Source organism: Centroberyx gerrardi, chromosome 5 (assembly GCF_048128805.1).
Source record: "Centroberyx gerrardi isolate f3 chromosome 5, fCenGer3.hap1.cur.20231027, whole genome shotgun sequence".
NCBI classification, from domain to species: Eukaryota; Metazoa; Chordata; class Actinopteri; order Beryciformes; family Berycidae; genus Centroberyx; species Centroberyx gerrardi.
The window spans coordinates 12681678-12699306 of record NC_136001.1 but is presented as its reverse complement, the minus strand read 5'-3'; the positions used below and the strand labels follow the sequence as shown (position 1 = coordinate 12699306).

At 41.5% G+C, this 17629-nt stretch overlaps 1 protein-coding gene across 4 annotated transcripts in view; it reads left to right on the top strand.

Annotated features, from left to right (window-relative positions):
* Window positions 1-17629, top strand: part of slc12a5a (solute carrier family 12 member 5a) — a 139559-nt gene that overhangs the window by 112286 nt on the left and 9644 nt on the right. For all 4 annotated transcript variants that reach the window (XM_071903776.1, XM_071903775.1, XM_071903774.1 and 1 more), the window contains 12 exons: window positions 7618-7672; window positions 8810-8940; window positions 10260-10507; window positions 10694-10905; window positions 11762-11929; window positions 12662-12760; window positions 14126-14183; window positions 14337-14511; window positions 14700-14818; window positions 15197-15295; window positions 15750-15869; window positions 16460-16564. In XM_071903776.1, coding sequence (XP_071759877.1) covers window positions 7618-7672; window positions 8810-8940; window positions 10260-10507; window positions 10694-10905; window positions 11762-11929; window positions 12662-12760; window positions 14126-14183; window positions 14337-14511; window positions 14700-14818; window positions 15197-15295; window positions 15750-15869; window positions 16460-16564 — 1589 coding nt within the window. The remainder of the gene's footprint in view (window positions 1-7617; window positions 7673-8809; window positions 8941-10259; window positions 10508-10693; window positions 10906-11761; window positions 11930-12661; window positions 12761-14125; window positions 14184-14336; window positions 14512-14699; window positions 14819-15196; window positions 15296-15749; window positions 15870-16459; window positions 16565-17629) is intronic.

Genomic DNA, 17629 nt, shown 5'->3' with positions numbered 1-17629 from the left:
ACCTATTTTGTTGTATTTACTGATAACAGAAAATCAGTAGAGATGAATCATTGTTGACTGTATTCCCATGGCGACCATTTTGATAAAACTAGCATTACTTCAACACATGAGGACTTCAGATAGCCTAACAATAATCAAATTAGCTAGCAATCTCAGAAACAACAACTACTTGAATTTAGCAGGGAAGTTAGATAATTTACTAGCTAGTTAGTTAGCTACCTAGGTTAGACTCTGGTAAATCTAAATTAAAATGTGAACCTATATCTCTGAATTCTTGAGTCCCATTAATTTCTAATGTTTTTCAGTGGGGAATCTGTGAAATGATAAATGGCCGATGTCCGATTCCCGATGTTTGTATGATGTGCATCTTGGTACACAGTTTCCCACCTTGAGTATGACGTTAAGATCAAAAAGGCCGATGTGGGAATAAGTTCTATTGTCCATTCAGGCTTGTAAGTGCAACTCCCCAAAAGCAATAATATCTTTACCTACATAAATTCAGTAGTTCAGTTACTCCAAATCTGAGCCTCTTTCACAGGCTGTATATGGAGTTTTATTGCCTGTGAGATATAATATGTTTTTTATTTTCTCATTAAATCGGTGATATTGATATTCACTCTCCCACTGCTCCAGTTGTTTTGTACAGACACAACGCATTCTGTCTATAAAAATGAACACAATTAAATGATGATGGCACACTGTGACACTCCTGTCTTCACATTAGTGGCAATGCCAAGGAGGTGTAGTTCTGTGTCATGGTGACTTAGGTGTTGGACTGACACGCTGTCGCAGCCAAAACACAACAGACACTGCCCCACAGGATCGAGACCCCCCACCCCCCACCCCCACCCCCACCCCGCCCCACCCTCTCAGCACCGGTGTCAAGGATCTGAGTGGCTGTTACAGTGTGATTGTGTTTGACTTGTCTGATGTGTCTGATTGTCAGGGAACATACACTGTGCCTCTCCTTCCAGTTGCCTAACATGCTATCTGCTCAGTAGAAAGGAGGTGCACTTACATTTCCCTGTAGACGCCATTCTATTGAAAACATGTCAACGCACCGTATGTCAGCGGCAAAGCTTTCTCTCATGCATTAAGAGACTCATTAAATTAGAATTTAGCTTTTCAGTGGGTAGTACAATGAAGCCTGGATGTGATTGTTCGGGCCATATCGGTGTATGCTACCTCATTTAATTCAGACTCTGCTGTCATCAGCTCTCAGGTTTTTGTGCCTTTTGCCTGTATGTCTTCTTTGTGGTTTGCATTATGCATCGGGGCAGGCATGTATGTTTGCATGTGTGTGTGTGTTTGTGCAGCCTAGATTCTCCTCTAGCAGAGAGTGTATTTATAGAACAACCCCCTCAAATCCTAACCGTAGCAAACTTGGCTGCACAGACACACAGGCAATATGCTTCCCAATCATGTTTCTCGGTGACAGTGTATAGAGGGCTTTGAAAAAGGATACTGACCATGTAAGGGAAGACTGAATGTTTTTTATTTTTTTCTTCTCCCCAAGCTACCATATTAAGAGTTATTTTCCAAAATAGAACCATTATATGTGGCAGTATACCCATTTTGGAAATGGATGACTATAAATGGAATATAATCTATGAATACTGTGTGTCCATTTTGTAAAAAGAAAAAATCATCCACTTAAGTTTATCATTCAATATCTCTAAAATATAGATGATCCAATCTTTGAAATTGCTATTATTATTCAAGGACTTAAGTTACCAACTGTTCTTTTAAAAGTGCAATGATTTGTTTTAAATGCATTAAAATGTGACATTTTTCAATGGGTGAATATCTCATTTTGGAACAACTCTCCATCTATATCTTGATGAATGAAAGCGTTCTAATTCTACTCCAAGTTAATCGTTGGCATATTCATTTTCTACAGGAGAAAATATTCGGTGCAAGCTTAAGAAAAAATATTGCACCCAGTTTTAAGCTGAAATGACTGTCATAAATTGTACAGTGTAAAAAAAAAGAAGCTAACAAGTAGAATGGTACGAGAAAAAAAAAGCCGCTGAGATCAAAGGTGGTTCAGAATCAGCGCGCACACACACAGACACACACATGCATACACACACACATGCATACACATACAGTGAAAATTTCCTTACATGCCTACACTGGTGAATGTTTCAAATCTTGGATATTTGTACTCTCTCTCCCCCTCCTCTCTCTCTCTCTCTCTCTCTTTCTCTCTCACTCACACACACACACACACACACACACGTACACACACATTTCCTATCAGTCACAGCGAGCTCATTGCAGAGCCCTGGGGCGATAGGCTTGAGTGTGATCGGTGTGTGAGAAACCCCCTCCTCTCTCCTCCTGAGCTTCTTACATAACACATAACCACCCAGCCCTCCAGGGTTTGCCACCACCACACCGCAGGAGTGTGTGTATGTGTGTGTGTGTGTACATATGTGTGTGTGTGTGTGTGTGTGCATGCATGTGTGAGACTTGAGAAGAAGTGATCCCTACCTTAGTGGAATCCACAGGACTACAAGAGGCAAGGAATCACGCATAGTGCTAGATAATATACAGTGTAAGCATTAGCCCATGTTTTATTCACATCTGCGCAAGCTATGCTCATGCACAGATTATCATTGATGGAGCAGTATTCATGGGATGCTCAATCATAGCACCACACATTTGTAGCCGTTCTCCGCAACCGTTATTTTTCCCTGATGGAACATTTTGACAGAACATTAACGAGCCGCTCTACCCTCGTACGTTCTGAGAATCATTATTATATGAAGAATTGTGCTTCCATGTGGCACAAGTCTGATGCATTATGCCGTTAAACATCAAATTATACAAACAACCAACCATTTTAAGTCAGTATACTATACTGTAGAGAGAGCATGCTCTGTAACTCTGTTAAGCTCCAAGCTGGCATATTCAAACAGCGAAACATGCGCTCTGTGTGTGTGTGTGTGTGTATTTTTAGCCCAGATAATGAATACAGGCTTGTCACCAAGTTAAAATGAGGTTTAATATTCTAGATGGAAAGTCATCTGTTGTTTGGCCTTCCTCATTACTTCCAGGTCTTGAATCCAAACGCTGCGAGGGGACGGGTGGTCTGCCCTCTGCCGTGACTCATTTAAATGCTAAAGATGCTTTCCGCCCTTCATCTCCCTCATTTTTTCCTCATCTCTGTCGCTTTCTCAATTCCTCCATCCTCTTTCCCTTTTACGATCTCATTATATCCTCTCTCTTCCGCTGTCTCTGCCTCTCTCTCTCTTCATCTATCACCCGTTTCTTGCCCTGCTTTGCCACCTCTCTCTCATTCAAACTGCATCTCCTCCTCCTCTGTTCAGTCTCTATCCCCGATGTATTTTCACATTGTCTGAAAGTAAAGATCACCTCCATCCCCTTCATCTGACACTTTTGCCTCCTACAATATAGAGTCCACAGGGATTTAGAGTGATAAACGGCACACTCAGAATAGACTTATACCGCATCATTGTATGTGAATTGATGAAGTTGCGTTTGACAAAACCGTCGTGCATTTATGTAATGAAGCCTGCTAATGAAGCATGCTCTCGGGGCAGGGAGAAAACTCCATTCCTGTCAAAACCAATTTCTGCTCAGCTCCGAGGTCGACCAAAGGCCGACGCAGAGTTTGACTCTAGCTTTGGGAAGAAACAAACCTAAAGTGTCCTTTGCAGTCAGAGTCTGGGGGTGTATCATCTCGCTGAAAATGAGCTTTTTAGCCAAATATAAAATATTGTAGGTTGGAGCATAATTCCTCAGGCTCAGTCATAATCGCTATGCAATTGATGGCTTAGCAATTATTCAGGCCTCGCTAGCGTTCCGACTGCCTTGGAAAGAGAGAGTCTCTTTTGTCTGATCTGTAAGCTGTCTGCTGTTGTGCCTCATATGGACTAGACAGATGGCGAGGCGGCATAATCTGAGGTCTTTTACTGGCATGCATGGAGGCCAGAGGGCGTGTGTGGAAATGTGGGTTTGGAGGTACGGGCATTCGGAGACAGCGTTGAATTCAGGCTTCACGGAGAAAGATGCTGTTAGCCTGCCAGAGTCTGGACTCTATCGCACAAACTCTCCATTCCAGTTTGAGGTTACCTGCACTTGCTGAAAGTGGGACGATAAAACAGGCCACAGGCTCTGGGTCAGTGGGAAAAAAGGATGCTGCACATGCTACCTACTATAGCAGGACACTGCTTCCCTTCTGTGCCAGTCCTCCAATCAGGTGCTGATTCAGACATGAGGTCATCGGTTAGTTGGGCTATGGCCAATGGCTGGCTCTCATCAACCGGCTGACAAAAAATGGGGTAAAAAAAAGCTGACAAAATGTGGATAATCTTAAATTTAGATATTGGATCAGCTGATTTTGAAAACACATGCAGCATTCTGACGCATTTAGAGTTTTAGCCGTGACGAAAGCATGACATTTTGAGCTCCATGCAAAGCTCACAGGAGGGACGGAGAGATCCACTGCAGCTCATTCATGACGTTTGTTAATGTTACTGTCTACAGTGACGCCCAGAGGGTCATGTGAAATAAAACTAGGACACTGTTAGGTAAAGTGACCAAATGGGGTGACACAGAAAATCTCGTCTCCTAGCTGTGTGTCACTTCTGGCACTCCGCTCAAAACAAAACGACAGGCAGGATCACGCAACGACCAGAGGCTGGAAACTATCTTCTAAATTCATCTACAAACTGAAGTTTCTCACCAGCGATGAAATGGAGAGTTTTGAGGTCGTGGTTGTTACTGTATGCTGTCAGTTCGTAAAGTATGTGTCCGATTTGTAAACATTACATAACATTGAAATTCTGATAAATACAGGGGTGTAGTGGAGGATAAACCCATCTAATCTCAGTTTACCCACCTTTTTATTTGCAGAATAGAGTTCACCTAGTATTTTAGGCTGACAGAAATCTGTATGAGATTAATTAATTGTATTTCCCACTGTCGCCTCTTTTAAAAGTTTGCTCAAAACTTTCCTTTTCTCTGTGGCCTTCTGCTAAATCATCTGTATGTAGATGTAACAGGTGTTATAATTTTTATTATTATTTCTTTCTTTTATTTATGTTTTATCTATTTTATCTTTCTTTCTTTCTTTCTTTCTTTTTAATGTCATTTTATGTATTTTTTCTATTTTTTCTGTTTTATGTGAAGCATGTATAATTTTGCCTTGTGTATGAAATGTGCTATTTAAATAAAGTTTGCCTTGCCTTGCCTTGCCTATATACAGTACATATACTATATACATTGTATGTAGTATTAAACTGATGTATGTTTTGTGATAAGGTCTTTTTAAGGGAAAGAAGGATAAATTAACACTTTCGTCGAAATACAATTGCTGTATTTCCATATTGGTGGTTGTTTGCCATATGATGACTGAAATATACTTAAACCAGACTCATCCATCACTCCTAATGCAAATTATCCTATTTGACTATACCAGTCAGTATAAATCACAAGACAATGGACTCTCTCCAGTGGTGGCTTCCCTGTACAGATGTGCGGTGACTCAGTGTGCCTTAAACTACCTCTGCATGGCTGCTGCCCACATCAGATAAAACACTTAAACAATTACTGTCTTATCTGCTGCGGTGGGAGAAGGGCTTGTGGCCTCATTATGACCAGATTAGAGCGAGGAATAGAGCCCAGTCCCACTCACTCTTCACTCTGATAGTGGGTCCGCCGGGCCCTCAGGTGACACTAACCACATTACAGTCTTCATAGAGACAGACACAACAACAGCTGGCCGTTACTGGCATTTCGTCCTGTCGCTGTGAGTCACCAGCCTTTCTTCCATTGTATTTCTGTCTTGCGGTCCTAGTATCCAGTGCAAAAAAATGGCTGCTGTATAATACATTTTTTTATGAATGAATAATAATATTTTTTATTAATAATAATATTGTCAAATTATTTTAAACTATTATTATTATTATACACTTTAATGGTATAGGACTTTTCAAAGCAATGCACTTCGCAATCAGGAAAGCAAAAAGTAATCTGTGAGATCAGAGGTTTTGTTTGTTTGTTGCTGTTTGTTGCACTGCACTTCCCAGAGATCACTTGTCAGTCATACACTGTGTCCAGTATAGTGACGTCTTTTCCTAGGATTTTCTGTCAATGAAGTCTGAGTTTCTGTAGGTATGGTATTTTTCTCTGCCTGGTCAGCATGGTGGCTATCGCTGCTCATGCTAACTACCCAGTTCTTCTTCTATTTATTCAAACAAACCGCTGTTGCTGCTGCTGAGAATGTAAAATGCATCACTTCCTGTATGTCGGAGGATTTTTCCCGGGAAACACCTACCAGACACCGGGTGTTTACGAAAGCAAATGTTGCAAATGTAAAAGCTTTCATGAACTGAGTATAGGTTGAATCATTATTGTGTGTATCAGTCGGTGATACAGAGTAGCAAAACGGACATTAATTCATATGAAAATGTTGTGGATTATCACTTTAAAAACAATGACTAAAACGGTAAATGAGCAAGCTAGAAATGCCATGAGAAAAAATTTTAAAAAGTAATATTCTTACAGCGACTGGACACAATTCACACAGTGGAAAGGCAGGAACTGTTCTAAAACAAGGTGCTGATTCTGTTGGCCAGCTCTCCTCGCATCTCTCCATGTTTCTCTTTCTGTCTGCGTCGCTCTCTTTCATGTGCAGACAATGCAAAAAAGCTCACTAGAAATTCAACAATAGCGTTTGAAAGAATGATGAAATCTTAATGCTGTCTTTGTACTGTCACACATACACACACACACACACACACCATCCTTCTCTCTTTCTCATTCACCCTCTCTATTTCTCACTTTGTCATATTCTGTTTTTTCTAGTCCACTCTTCCACTTCCTGCCTGCGTCTCTCTCTCTCTTTCTCTCCAGGGGAGCGAAGGCTAGCTTTTTGTGTTAAAGGCGTCCAGTGATTTCCATTGTAGCATGTCCTTACATTTCCTGCGGTCGTTTTTTTTTTTCACTCAATAATGGAATTACATTCACACAGAGAGATTGACATGCTTGGCAGGAGATTCGACCTGTCTGAATGCGCCCTGGCAGCTGTTGACAAGCCTGATGGCGTTATAATTTATCTAACCCACAAGCACTCAACTTTAGCATTTTTGCATTGCAGTGCATTGTTGTTGTTGTTGTTATCATTCCCTATGTACCCCCTCGTAACCCCCCTACCCCTCCACCCCAACCCAAGGTGTTAAGATGTTACACACCACGACCCTGAGACCCTTATAATGGACGACTATGGCAGAAAGTGAAAATATGAAGAGTTTAATTCCAAAATGAGCTATCGATCGATTATTTGACAAAAAAGTGAAACTGACTCTTGCAAAATGATTGATAACATAAAACTGAAACAATTTATGGAGCTTTTTAAATGACCGTAGGTAAAATGATAACACATTTTCAGACTAGATCGTTTATATTTTAGAGCTATTGAATGATGCACTTCTGCTACTGATTTTATATTCCCAAAATGGATAGAATTTGGAAATCAACTCTTCATCAATCAGCTCTTCATAAATCTACTGTATATATACAGTATATGGGTAAATACACATGATCTAATTTTCTTGTTTTTTCTCCTCCTCTCCCTCTTCTCTGCAGACCATGCTGACTGCCATCTCGATGAGTGCCATCGCCACCAATGGAGTAGTGCCAGGTGGGTGAGCAGACGCTGGCACCACACAGTCATCACTGTTTGAGGCTGTCCGCTTCTAAATTTCTCTTTCCACTGATTGCTTTTGGCACAGTATACCAAGCACACTGTGATATCCCCAGCAACAGTAACAGTAGTAGGATGTTGTGCACTGTAACTTGTCGTCCATGAGCGAATCCTACTTTCACTCCTCTTGATTCGCTCTGAATAAGAACATCGGCTAAATGCCTAAAATGTAAAATATGTGTGTTTTTGTGTGTGTATGTACATGAATGTGTACATTGTATAGCTGTATTTATATAATAATGTTGTTGTACATAGTAATGATGGCCTGTCTCTCGCCAGCTGATCCATGTGCAGCAGGGGTCAGAGCAAATTACAGGCTTGTAGAGAAGTGTGTAACTGGGAGCGCTGCGCGCCAATTATAACTGTCTCTGCTATAACAGTCTCTATTCTGCTGCAAAGTGCTGATTAAGGTCTTTATATTTGTTAAGTTAATTTATTTGCACAGTGATAAAACATAGAAGCAAAGACACAATGGCAAAATAGAATACAAACAAAATTATGAAATGACAACACAACCACAAAATCCAAATGACATCTGAATTTGTGTGCATCTCTTTTAAATAATGGACAATAAAGTGCAGTAATGGTAACTTATTTCAAACTGAATTAAAACTCACTTCATGTTTCTTGAACATTAGAATTACCAAACTCCTGAGCCTGAGCTTGTATAAATCGTCGCTGCCCAGTGAAAACCTTGTATCTCCAAAATGTCATCATTTCAGGAACTAAGAAGAACAGCCATATTTTTGGCTTGACCACCATGCATTTTGAATTTATCCAATTGGTTTTGAACGGATTTCATAAGACCATGGGAGGTACAGGATCAATGTAATCCTTGAACTGAAGTTAAAACAGAGAAATCACCAAAATTGGAGTTACGAGGTTTTCACATGGCAACAGGGAAATTATATTTACAGTGAGTAGTATGTTGAGTCAAAAGTAACATACAGTTGGATGGACATCGGAAGAGTGTTTTTGTGGTATTTTAGTCACGTACATACACACAAACACACACTGACACCCAAGCACGCACAACGCAAGTGTCCGTGTTCACGTTGTTGTGGTTGTGTTCAGCCGGAGGCGCCTACTACATGATCTCCCGTTCGCTGGGCCCTGAGTTCGGGGGTGCGGTGGGGATCTGTTTCTACCTGGGGACCACCTTCGCTGGAGCCATGTACATCCTGGGGGCCATCGAGCTCCTCCTGGTGAGAAACATGCTCTGCCTTTACTGTCTCTGTCTCTCTGTTTGTTTCTCCCTCTCTGTCACCGTCAGCGTATCTGTATCATCATCTGTCTGCCTTTCTGTCTGACTCGCTCTTTCTCCCTCCCAGTTTTTTCTTTCTCCTCACTGCGCTTTGAAGCTATTTTCTCAATCTGTCTATTCTTCAACGTGTATTCAGATCAATTGTTGATGAAATACAGGGATCTTTCATCTCGGTCTCCGTTCCTCTCCTCCTCCTCCTCTGCCTTTTATTCCACACTTCTTCCACTGCCGTCCCTCATGCTGTGTGGAGTATTGGGTAATTATGCAAATTCTGCATTAGGGAGAGATCAAGACACTGGCTGAGTAACAAGACCATTCCTTGAACTGCTCTCATCACTTTGGTCCACTGTTATCAGCATACCAGAGTTTTTTTTCCCCTCTCCCTTATTCTCCTTCTGGATCCCTCTATTGGATATGCAGAGTTTGATCATGCCTGGAGGTTAATTCTGTCTTCTGGGTCAAAGCTGGCTTAGTTTCCATTGTGAAATAACAATCCCCGCAGAATTGTAAGGAGCGGATCTGGAGAAGGCTGATTTGAATATGTTTTATCCTTCCACACAAGCCAGGAACACAAACCGATGCTATTTTAGGAAGCATGAACAGTTCACATTGAAGCAGGAGATTTGTTTGCCTAGTGATATGCTGTTCTTAGCATCGGCTCAGTTTCTCCAGCCAAATGACCGAACTGAGTCATGACCCTCCACTTGTTCTTCTCAATTTCCTATGGTTTTTATGTTGATTAAATTGTTTGGGTGGAAACCAAAACGTTTTCAAAAAATGATTTTCAGTGCTTATGTAATAGCCTCGCCATGAATCAGCCTACATGTAAAGCGGATGACAGATACTGATGGGGTAATTAGGGGTTTTACGATTTTATAAATGATGGTACTATTCTTAGATTGACCCGTAATAAAAGTGTAGTAATGGCAATTCGTTTAGAATATTAATGCCATGCTTGAGTTGTTCAATTTCGCTGAATTGAAATAGCTGCCATGATTATGTGTGCTGCTTCAAGCTCCATTTGAAGACTGTTAATGTGAGCGTCACATTACATGTTTTCACACTTCACAAAGTTGTCCTCTCTCTCCCTTTCTCACCTCTCTCTACATTTTTTTTGTCTTTTTCAAGCCAATGTAAAATTTATTGAATTGTGTGAATGTGAATCAGGAAAAGAGCAAGCATGCTCAGTTAACTTTCCCTGGATAAATAATGGTTAAAAAAAATAATAACTTTAGCCCCTCTACTTCTCTTTCGCTCCAGATCTACATAGTGCCCAAGGCGGCCATCTTTCCCCTGGAGGGCCTGGAGGGAGCCGAGGCAGAGGCCGCCCTGCTGAACAACATGCGTGTGTATGGGACCATTCTGCTGACCTCCATGGCCACGGTGGTGTTCGTCGGGGTGAAGTACGTCAACAAGCTGGCCCTGGTATTCCTGGCCTGCGTCATCCTCTCCATCCTGGCTGTCTACGCCGGGGTCATCAAGACCGGCATCGATCCTCCCGACTTCCCGTAAGGACGGACCGCCACACACTTCCTGCACAAAGGGAGTCCAACAGACTAAAAGCTAAACTACATACACAGACAGGCCTATGCACACATAATACACAAATAGGCACACACTCCAAACACACACTAGAAGAATACTCTGAGATGTTTGTTCCTCTGACAGATATTTTGTATGTTTCTTTTCTCCAGAGTGTGTGTCTTGGGGAACCGCACCTTGGTGTGGAAGAACTTCGATGTGTGTGCCAAGACCATTGAGACAGCTAATGGGACAGTCACCACCCAGCTGTGGCGCCTGTTCTGTGATTCACCCTTCCTCAACGCTACCTGCGACAAGTACTTTGTAGCCAACAACGTGTCCCAGGTCCAGGGCATCCCAGGCATCACCAGCGGGATCCTGGCAGGTCAGCTAATCCTGTTAGGATTCTCATGCAACTCAGTGTCAATGCATCACTTCCATAGTACATACACAAATACATACGCACGTGCACACATGCACACGCATACATACACCCTCTTTCTTTGTTACTGAGACACTGATTTCCATGTGTTGCAGACCACCATAAAACACTTAAACACTGTTAAAAACAGCTATTGGCTATTTACTAGGAATGGGCCAGTATCAAATTTTCACGGTATTAATCAAAATTTGTTGAAATGTTTTGCATTGTATTTTATGAAATATGTTTTCATTATACATGGTTTACATTCCCATTTGTTTGTGTGAAAGCCTACATTTTCAACATCCAGGTTTTTAACCAGTCATGTTAGTGGTTGTATCTGTGACGACCATTTTTTGAGATCAGCGTTTGGGGTAATTGCTGAAAGATGACAAACACATTCCCCCATGTGTATTAGAGACCAGCTGTTTATTGAGACTCTTTTGTTGGAAAATTTTATGGTATCCGTGTAGCCAAACCAATTAAATAGTGCACAAACAGCAATAATATGCCTGTCATTCACAGAGGCACAGGCAGCATGAGCCATTGTAACCATACAATCTTTTTTTTTTTTTTGTTCATTTGTTTCTGCTTGCCAACAGGTGCAGGAGGCATTTAATTTTAATAATTCCTTAATTGAAGTAATTCCTGCCTAATTCCTATGACAATCTAAAAATATATGGATTGGACGGGAATCTAGGATAGGAGCATGTTTATGTCCTGGTTATATTCTGATAGTTGTGTTTGTTTGTTTCTCCTTTATATCTAATCATTCACCCACTCTCCTCTATTCTTCCCCACTTCCCTCTTGCCCATCCAGAGAACCTGTTTGGGAACTACTATGAGAAGGGCGACCTGGTGGCCAGGAAGAACATGGAGTCAGAGGAAGGAGTGGACGACCCTCTGACCAACGCTAACCGCTACGTCCTGGCCGACATCACCAGCTTCTTCACCTTGCTGGTCGGCATCTACTTCCCCTCTGTAACAGGTGAAAACCTTCAGCCGTTTTCATTTCTTTGTTGTTTACTTATTGGGAAAATTTTACGTTGGGGCATTGCTAGAGCTTCAGATGCTCATCCCAGGTCTAAGTGATATGAAGAAAAACTAGGGATGGGAAGATATGCTCATCTCACGATACGATTCGATACACGATATTGGGTTCACGATTCGATACAACCACGATGCGATGTAATAAATAAAAGTTCAGTGAAACAACAAAGTGTATGTGTAGACAACAAAGTGTGACTGTGCAGAAATCTGTTTATTTCTGAGCCACAGATCTTTCTAGCAATGGCAGTAGCTTGGTAGAATGTAAACAACAATTTAAAAATGTCATTACAAAGTGAAAATAATATCATTTGGATGGAGAAATTGTGAAATTGTGATGGGCAAGCCGTCTCATTTGTGATTACTGCAGCAGAATAAAATGTAGCTAATATCGCGATTCGTTTTTCTGCCCTACGATACATATTGTCACATTTTTGTATTGCGATATATTGAATTTCGATATATCGTCCCATCCCTATAAAGAACCACAAGACAAGAATTTGAACAAAACGGAGTCACAGAATAAATCTGAATTGTCTTACAAAATATCCCCGTCATTGTCCACAACTGCGAGCATTTCTGACAGGGATTAGCTGATGTCTTGCTGTCTTGCTCATTTCCCCTGGTTTGTAATATCTGTCTATCTATCCGTCTATCTTGTCTATCTGTTTAGGTATCATGGCTGGTTCCAACCGCTCTGGGGATCTGCGTGACGCCCAGAAGTCCATCCCCATTGGAACCATTGCAGCCATCACCACCACCTCCACTGTCTGTATCCTCCCACTGCTGCTCCCTGTAGGGCACCAAGGGTTAATGCACCGACCGTTCTTAAAAAAGAGATATTTATAATTCGTTAAAATCTCAGACTTCACTGGTCCGATTTTGACAAAACTTGGAGGTATGGTACGTTTTGGCTCTGTGTTGTGGTGTTTAAAAAAATACAAAAAACACACTGATTGGGCCAATGAGGGTGCTATATTTAAAGGTCAAATTTTTTAACTGAAAATTTGATGAAACTTGGAGGGTGATGCATTCTGGCACTGTTTTCTGGCTTTTTTTTTTTTTTAAATGCACTAATTGGGCTGATGGGGAAGCTGTAATTAAAGGTAAAATGTCAAATGTTGAAAGGCCACAACTGCTACACCACCAGCACCAGTCCCATGATGCATCTTATTTCTGATTGGCCCAAAGGGTGCCTGCATCATTTGTGGGGGGCAACATGTTTATTTTTTTTTTTCCTAATTCATTCTGTCATGGCTTCTGAATCAAACTGCAGCCACTGCCCCAGAATGAGTAGAAAATTGTTGAACCTGTTCTTTCATGTGAATCTATGATATTTAATCTCATAGATTGATGTTGATCAGCTTAAAATTGTATTTTCCTTCTGTTCTAATAACAAACTAAATGCAGACGTGGTGTGAAGCAAATGGGAATGTAAAACAAAGTGTAGTGAGTGTGATGAATGTGGTGTGATGTGTAATGTGGTTGAGAAACTGTTTGTTTTTCCGACACACTAGGACTCCGCTGTCCTTCTGAACTCCCATTCTTATCCACTTCCAATTACTGTAACTTAAAATATAGGAAGGTTTTAAACTAAGGAAATTCATATTCTAAATTATCAACTGAAAGATTATTTGGCTCCTACACATACACCTCAACATACAAGGCCAGTGCTATTATAGGCTTGTACCGCTGAAGCAGTCATGTTGAACAGGGTGTGTCTTCCAGTAACTCAGAGCAATCAGCTTGTGGTCAAAACAAATTTGATTAGGACTTCTAATCACATCATTATGCTGCCTATTCAGTCACAAGCTAATAAAGCAATGGGCTATTAGTTACAATGTCATTGATCTCTGAGATATTACCCTAAACAAAATTGATTGTTTTTTCTCTGCAAATGCATTTAACTGGTTACTCAGATCATTAAGTACATCTCAAGTTTATAATGTTTTGAAGCTTGTCCTGTCAGTCACTAATCAGGTGTCACCTTAGAGCATCCAAACAGTCTTCGCACATTTTCTGAGAAATTGGCACCAGCTTTCTGTTGGCATTTCCAAAATCAGATATCCACCATTTGAATAAAAGTGACACCTACCCTTACAAAATACATGTATTTTCCTGATCCAGAACTGCTAAGACATGTCCAGTGTGTTTCTATTTGGTGCCTGCATCGAGGGAGTGGTCCTCAGAGACAAGTAAGTTCAAACTCCAAGCCAAGGTTTGTGTATGTGCAGTACAATCACCACAAACAGAATTTATTATTCCTTTCATGGTATGCTTGATATGAATCATACACTAAAGGTAAACTTAGATCTCTTGCAATTTGTAACTCTGCAAATCTCTTTTAGGTTTGGGGAGGGAGTCAACGGGAACCTTGTGATTGGCACGTTGGCTTGGCCGTCACCATGGGTAATCGTGATTGGCTCCTTCTTCTCCACCTGCGGGGCGGGCCTCCAGAGTCTGACAGGAGCTCCCCGCCTCCTGCAGGCTATCGCCAAGGACAGCATCGTGCCCGCCCTTCGGGTCAGTCCGCCTCTCTGTCCAGCTGCTCGTTCAGTTACCACCCCCACTACTACTCCTTTCCTTTCAAACTGTTTATTATTACCAACTTTACATATTGGGACAAACAATACAGCATACACCAGGCAGATACAGTATACTCGTCAAAAGCAGAGGGGTTACTGACTGTGTTTTCTGTGTTGTCCCTCCAGATCTTTGGCCATGGGAAGGCCAATGGGGAGCCCACATGGTCCCTCCTGCTGACTGCCTGTATCTGTGAGAGCGGCATCCTCATTGCCTCCCTGGACGCAGTGGCCCCCATCCTCTCCATGTGAGAACTGTAGCTACCCGTCTATTTCACTGCCATCTTTCGGAACCAGCAGCGGGGGGTTTCAGAGCGGCCAAACTCCTGCTATTTCCTGAACGATGCAAATGCCAAACATAATAGGCTCAGGATTCAGTTCATCGCACAGAAGGGCAGCCCTCCTTTCTGCTGTCATATTGCATATAAGATCTGTCAGCCAAAGCCACGTGGGAATGACATCAGTATCACAGGATTAATATCAGCGTTTGAATGCGACAGAGTTCAAGACAACATACGTTTGGACTGCATTCAGAGCAGAATCGCTCAGTTTTGTCACAGGATATACTGTATGAAGCGTTTTGTTCCAAAAATGAGTTTGTGTGCTTGTGTGTGTTTGTCCTGCAGGTTCTTCCTGATGTGCTACATGTTTGTGAACTTGGCCTGTGCCTTGCAGACCCTGCTGAGGACTCCCAACTGGAGACCGCGCTTCAAGTTCTACCACTGGTCAGTTCAGATAGAAGGCGGTAGAATGAGTTGAATTTGGCTGCAGTGTGAAAATAAGAAAAGGGTGGGGAAGGGGGACAACAGACAATTACATATCACAGATGTTGTGCTATCGCCTAGAAGATACAGTAAATTCAGAAATATTAGATCTCATAAATTTCCATGCATCCACAGTTGAAGGTTTTGCTTTGTTTAACCTAACAGTCATACATTCAAGATTTACAATGTTTTGAAAAGAGTGTATCCATATCATTTTCATGCAAATATCAGGGTAAAAGTCTTTTTAGCAGCTGAAAAGCCAGAAAACAACATTTTTTGGCTTTTTTTTTTTTTACACATTTTCTGTCTCTGTCTTTCAATATGTCTGTTTGACTCTCACTGTCTCTATCTATCTATCTATCTATCTATCCTTTCTTTCTTTCTTTCTTTCTTTCTTTTTTTTTTTTTTCTCCAGGGCTCTGTCCTTCCTGGGGATGAGTTTGTGTCTCACTCTCATGTTCCTCTGCTCCTGGTACTACGCCATCGTCGCCATGGTAATCGCCGGCTCTATCTACAAGTATATCGAGTTCGCAGGGTGAGTGGAGCGCAACCCCAGGGAGAGATTGGATTCACTGGCTGGCTCTGCATTCGTGTGTGTGTGTGTGTGTGTATGTGTGTGTGTGTGTGTGTGTGTGTGTGTGTGTGTGTGTGTGTGTCTTAAGGGTTTGGGGTTTGAAAGTCCACACCATCCATCAGTGTTGTACAGGCAGTTAAAGGGAAACTGGGGTTTAGGGTTCCACTGTTTGTTTGGGCTCTTGTCATTTGCTGTTATGTCAGGGTTTGGATTTCCACACAAGCCACTTTGAAGTAAGGGAAATGTGGAGATTCCAGCAGTGCAACACTTACTGCACCACATAATATGCTTCTTATCATGGAACAGTACAGAGCCATGCACACTGAGTGTTGCAATGCTAGATTCTGTGATTCCCTGTGGTGAGTGACATCATGTTAACTTGACATTTAACAGTGACGCCTAATCCTTAATCACATTGCATTATGTCACCCTGGCATTTGCAAGTAGATCTGTTACATTGTGTTGACTGTATCACTGTCACTTTTTGACTTTTAAATAAAGCCGCAAAACTATTGCTGATGTTTTGACCGACCAATATTGATTTGTCACAGGGCGGAGAAGGAGTGGGGCGACGGGATACGAGGTCTGTCTCTCAGCGCTGCGCGTTTCGCTCTCATGAGGCTCGAGGAAGGGCCACCGCACACCAAGAACTGGAGGTATGACACACTCACTCACAGACACACACACACACACACAAACACAATAACTACATGAGGACAAGAGATGGGAATGACCTGGTTGCTGTTGGGAAATATGGAGCATATGGAGCTACAGTTATGCAGTTGTGCAGAGCAATTTTACTCCAACTCCCAGGTGACATGTTAGATGAATGTTGACATGATAAGTATTGACTAATAATCTGTTTTTCATGTAAGATGTCTTCTAGGTGAGATTGAGAAGTGCAGGTGTTGCATATTTCCATTGAAAAGCAGCCTGTTATTGCTTGGGCAGAGATCCATGGTGTTTGTTCATATTTAAAAGATGGTGAAGTATTAGTGCATGGGTCTTTGATTTCACACAAGAATATATATTTGTATAGAGTATGTGGCTAGTTATAGTTGATTGAGATGGAGTTGCTCACAATGCACTGAGCGAAAGGGAAAATGCTGTAGATTAAATACTATAGATTTAAGCATTCACTGCACATATCATGATGTTAGATTGACACATACAAAATCAGTTTTTTTGTTCAAATCTCAATATATCAACATTTAGCTTGGTAGATCTATTATTTTTCTGACCATTTTGCTAGAATTTCAAGTGGACTAGTCATTTCAAGTTTTAGTGCAGTAGTAAAAAATATGATAGGTTGATAACTTCACCATTTTTTAACTTATCCAGTTAATGGCCAAATTGTGTCATTCTGACCTGCGGTTCAGAGTTTTAAACGTTTTTCAAATAATCCAAAATGACAACAAAAATTGATGGTGGACATTATGGGTCCTAGAGGCAAAAAGTTTGTCCAGATACATATCTGCACCAAGTTTCACATCTAACGGCGCAGCGGGGCTGAGCCTCAGATTTTGAGGGCTTATTATAGTGCCCCCTATGGGCCAATCAGTAGCCTACCATTCTTTGAGTTCAAGTAGTGAGTCACCAGGACTATCTGTGCCAAATTAGAAAAAAAGTTATCAATGTGTGGCCAAGTTATTGGACCAAACAGCGGAGAAAAAATAATAATAATAATGATAATAGGATTTCCGGCAATAACAATAGGGTTT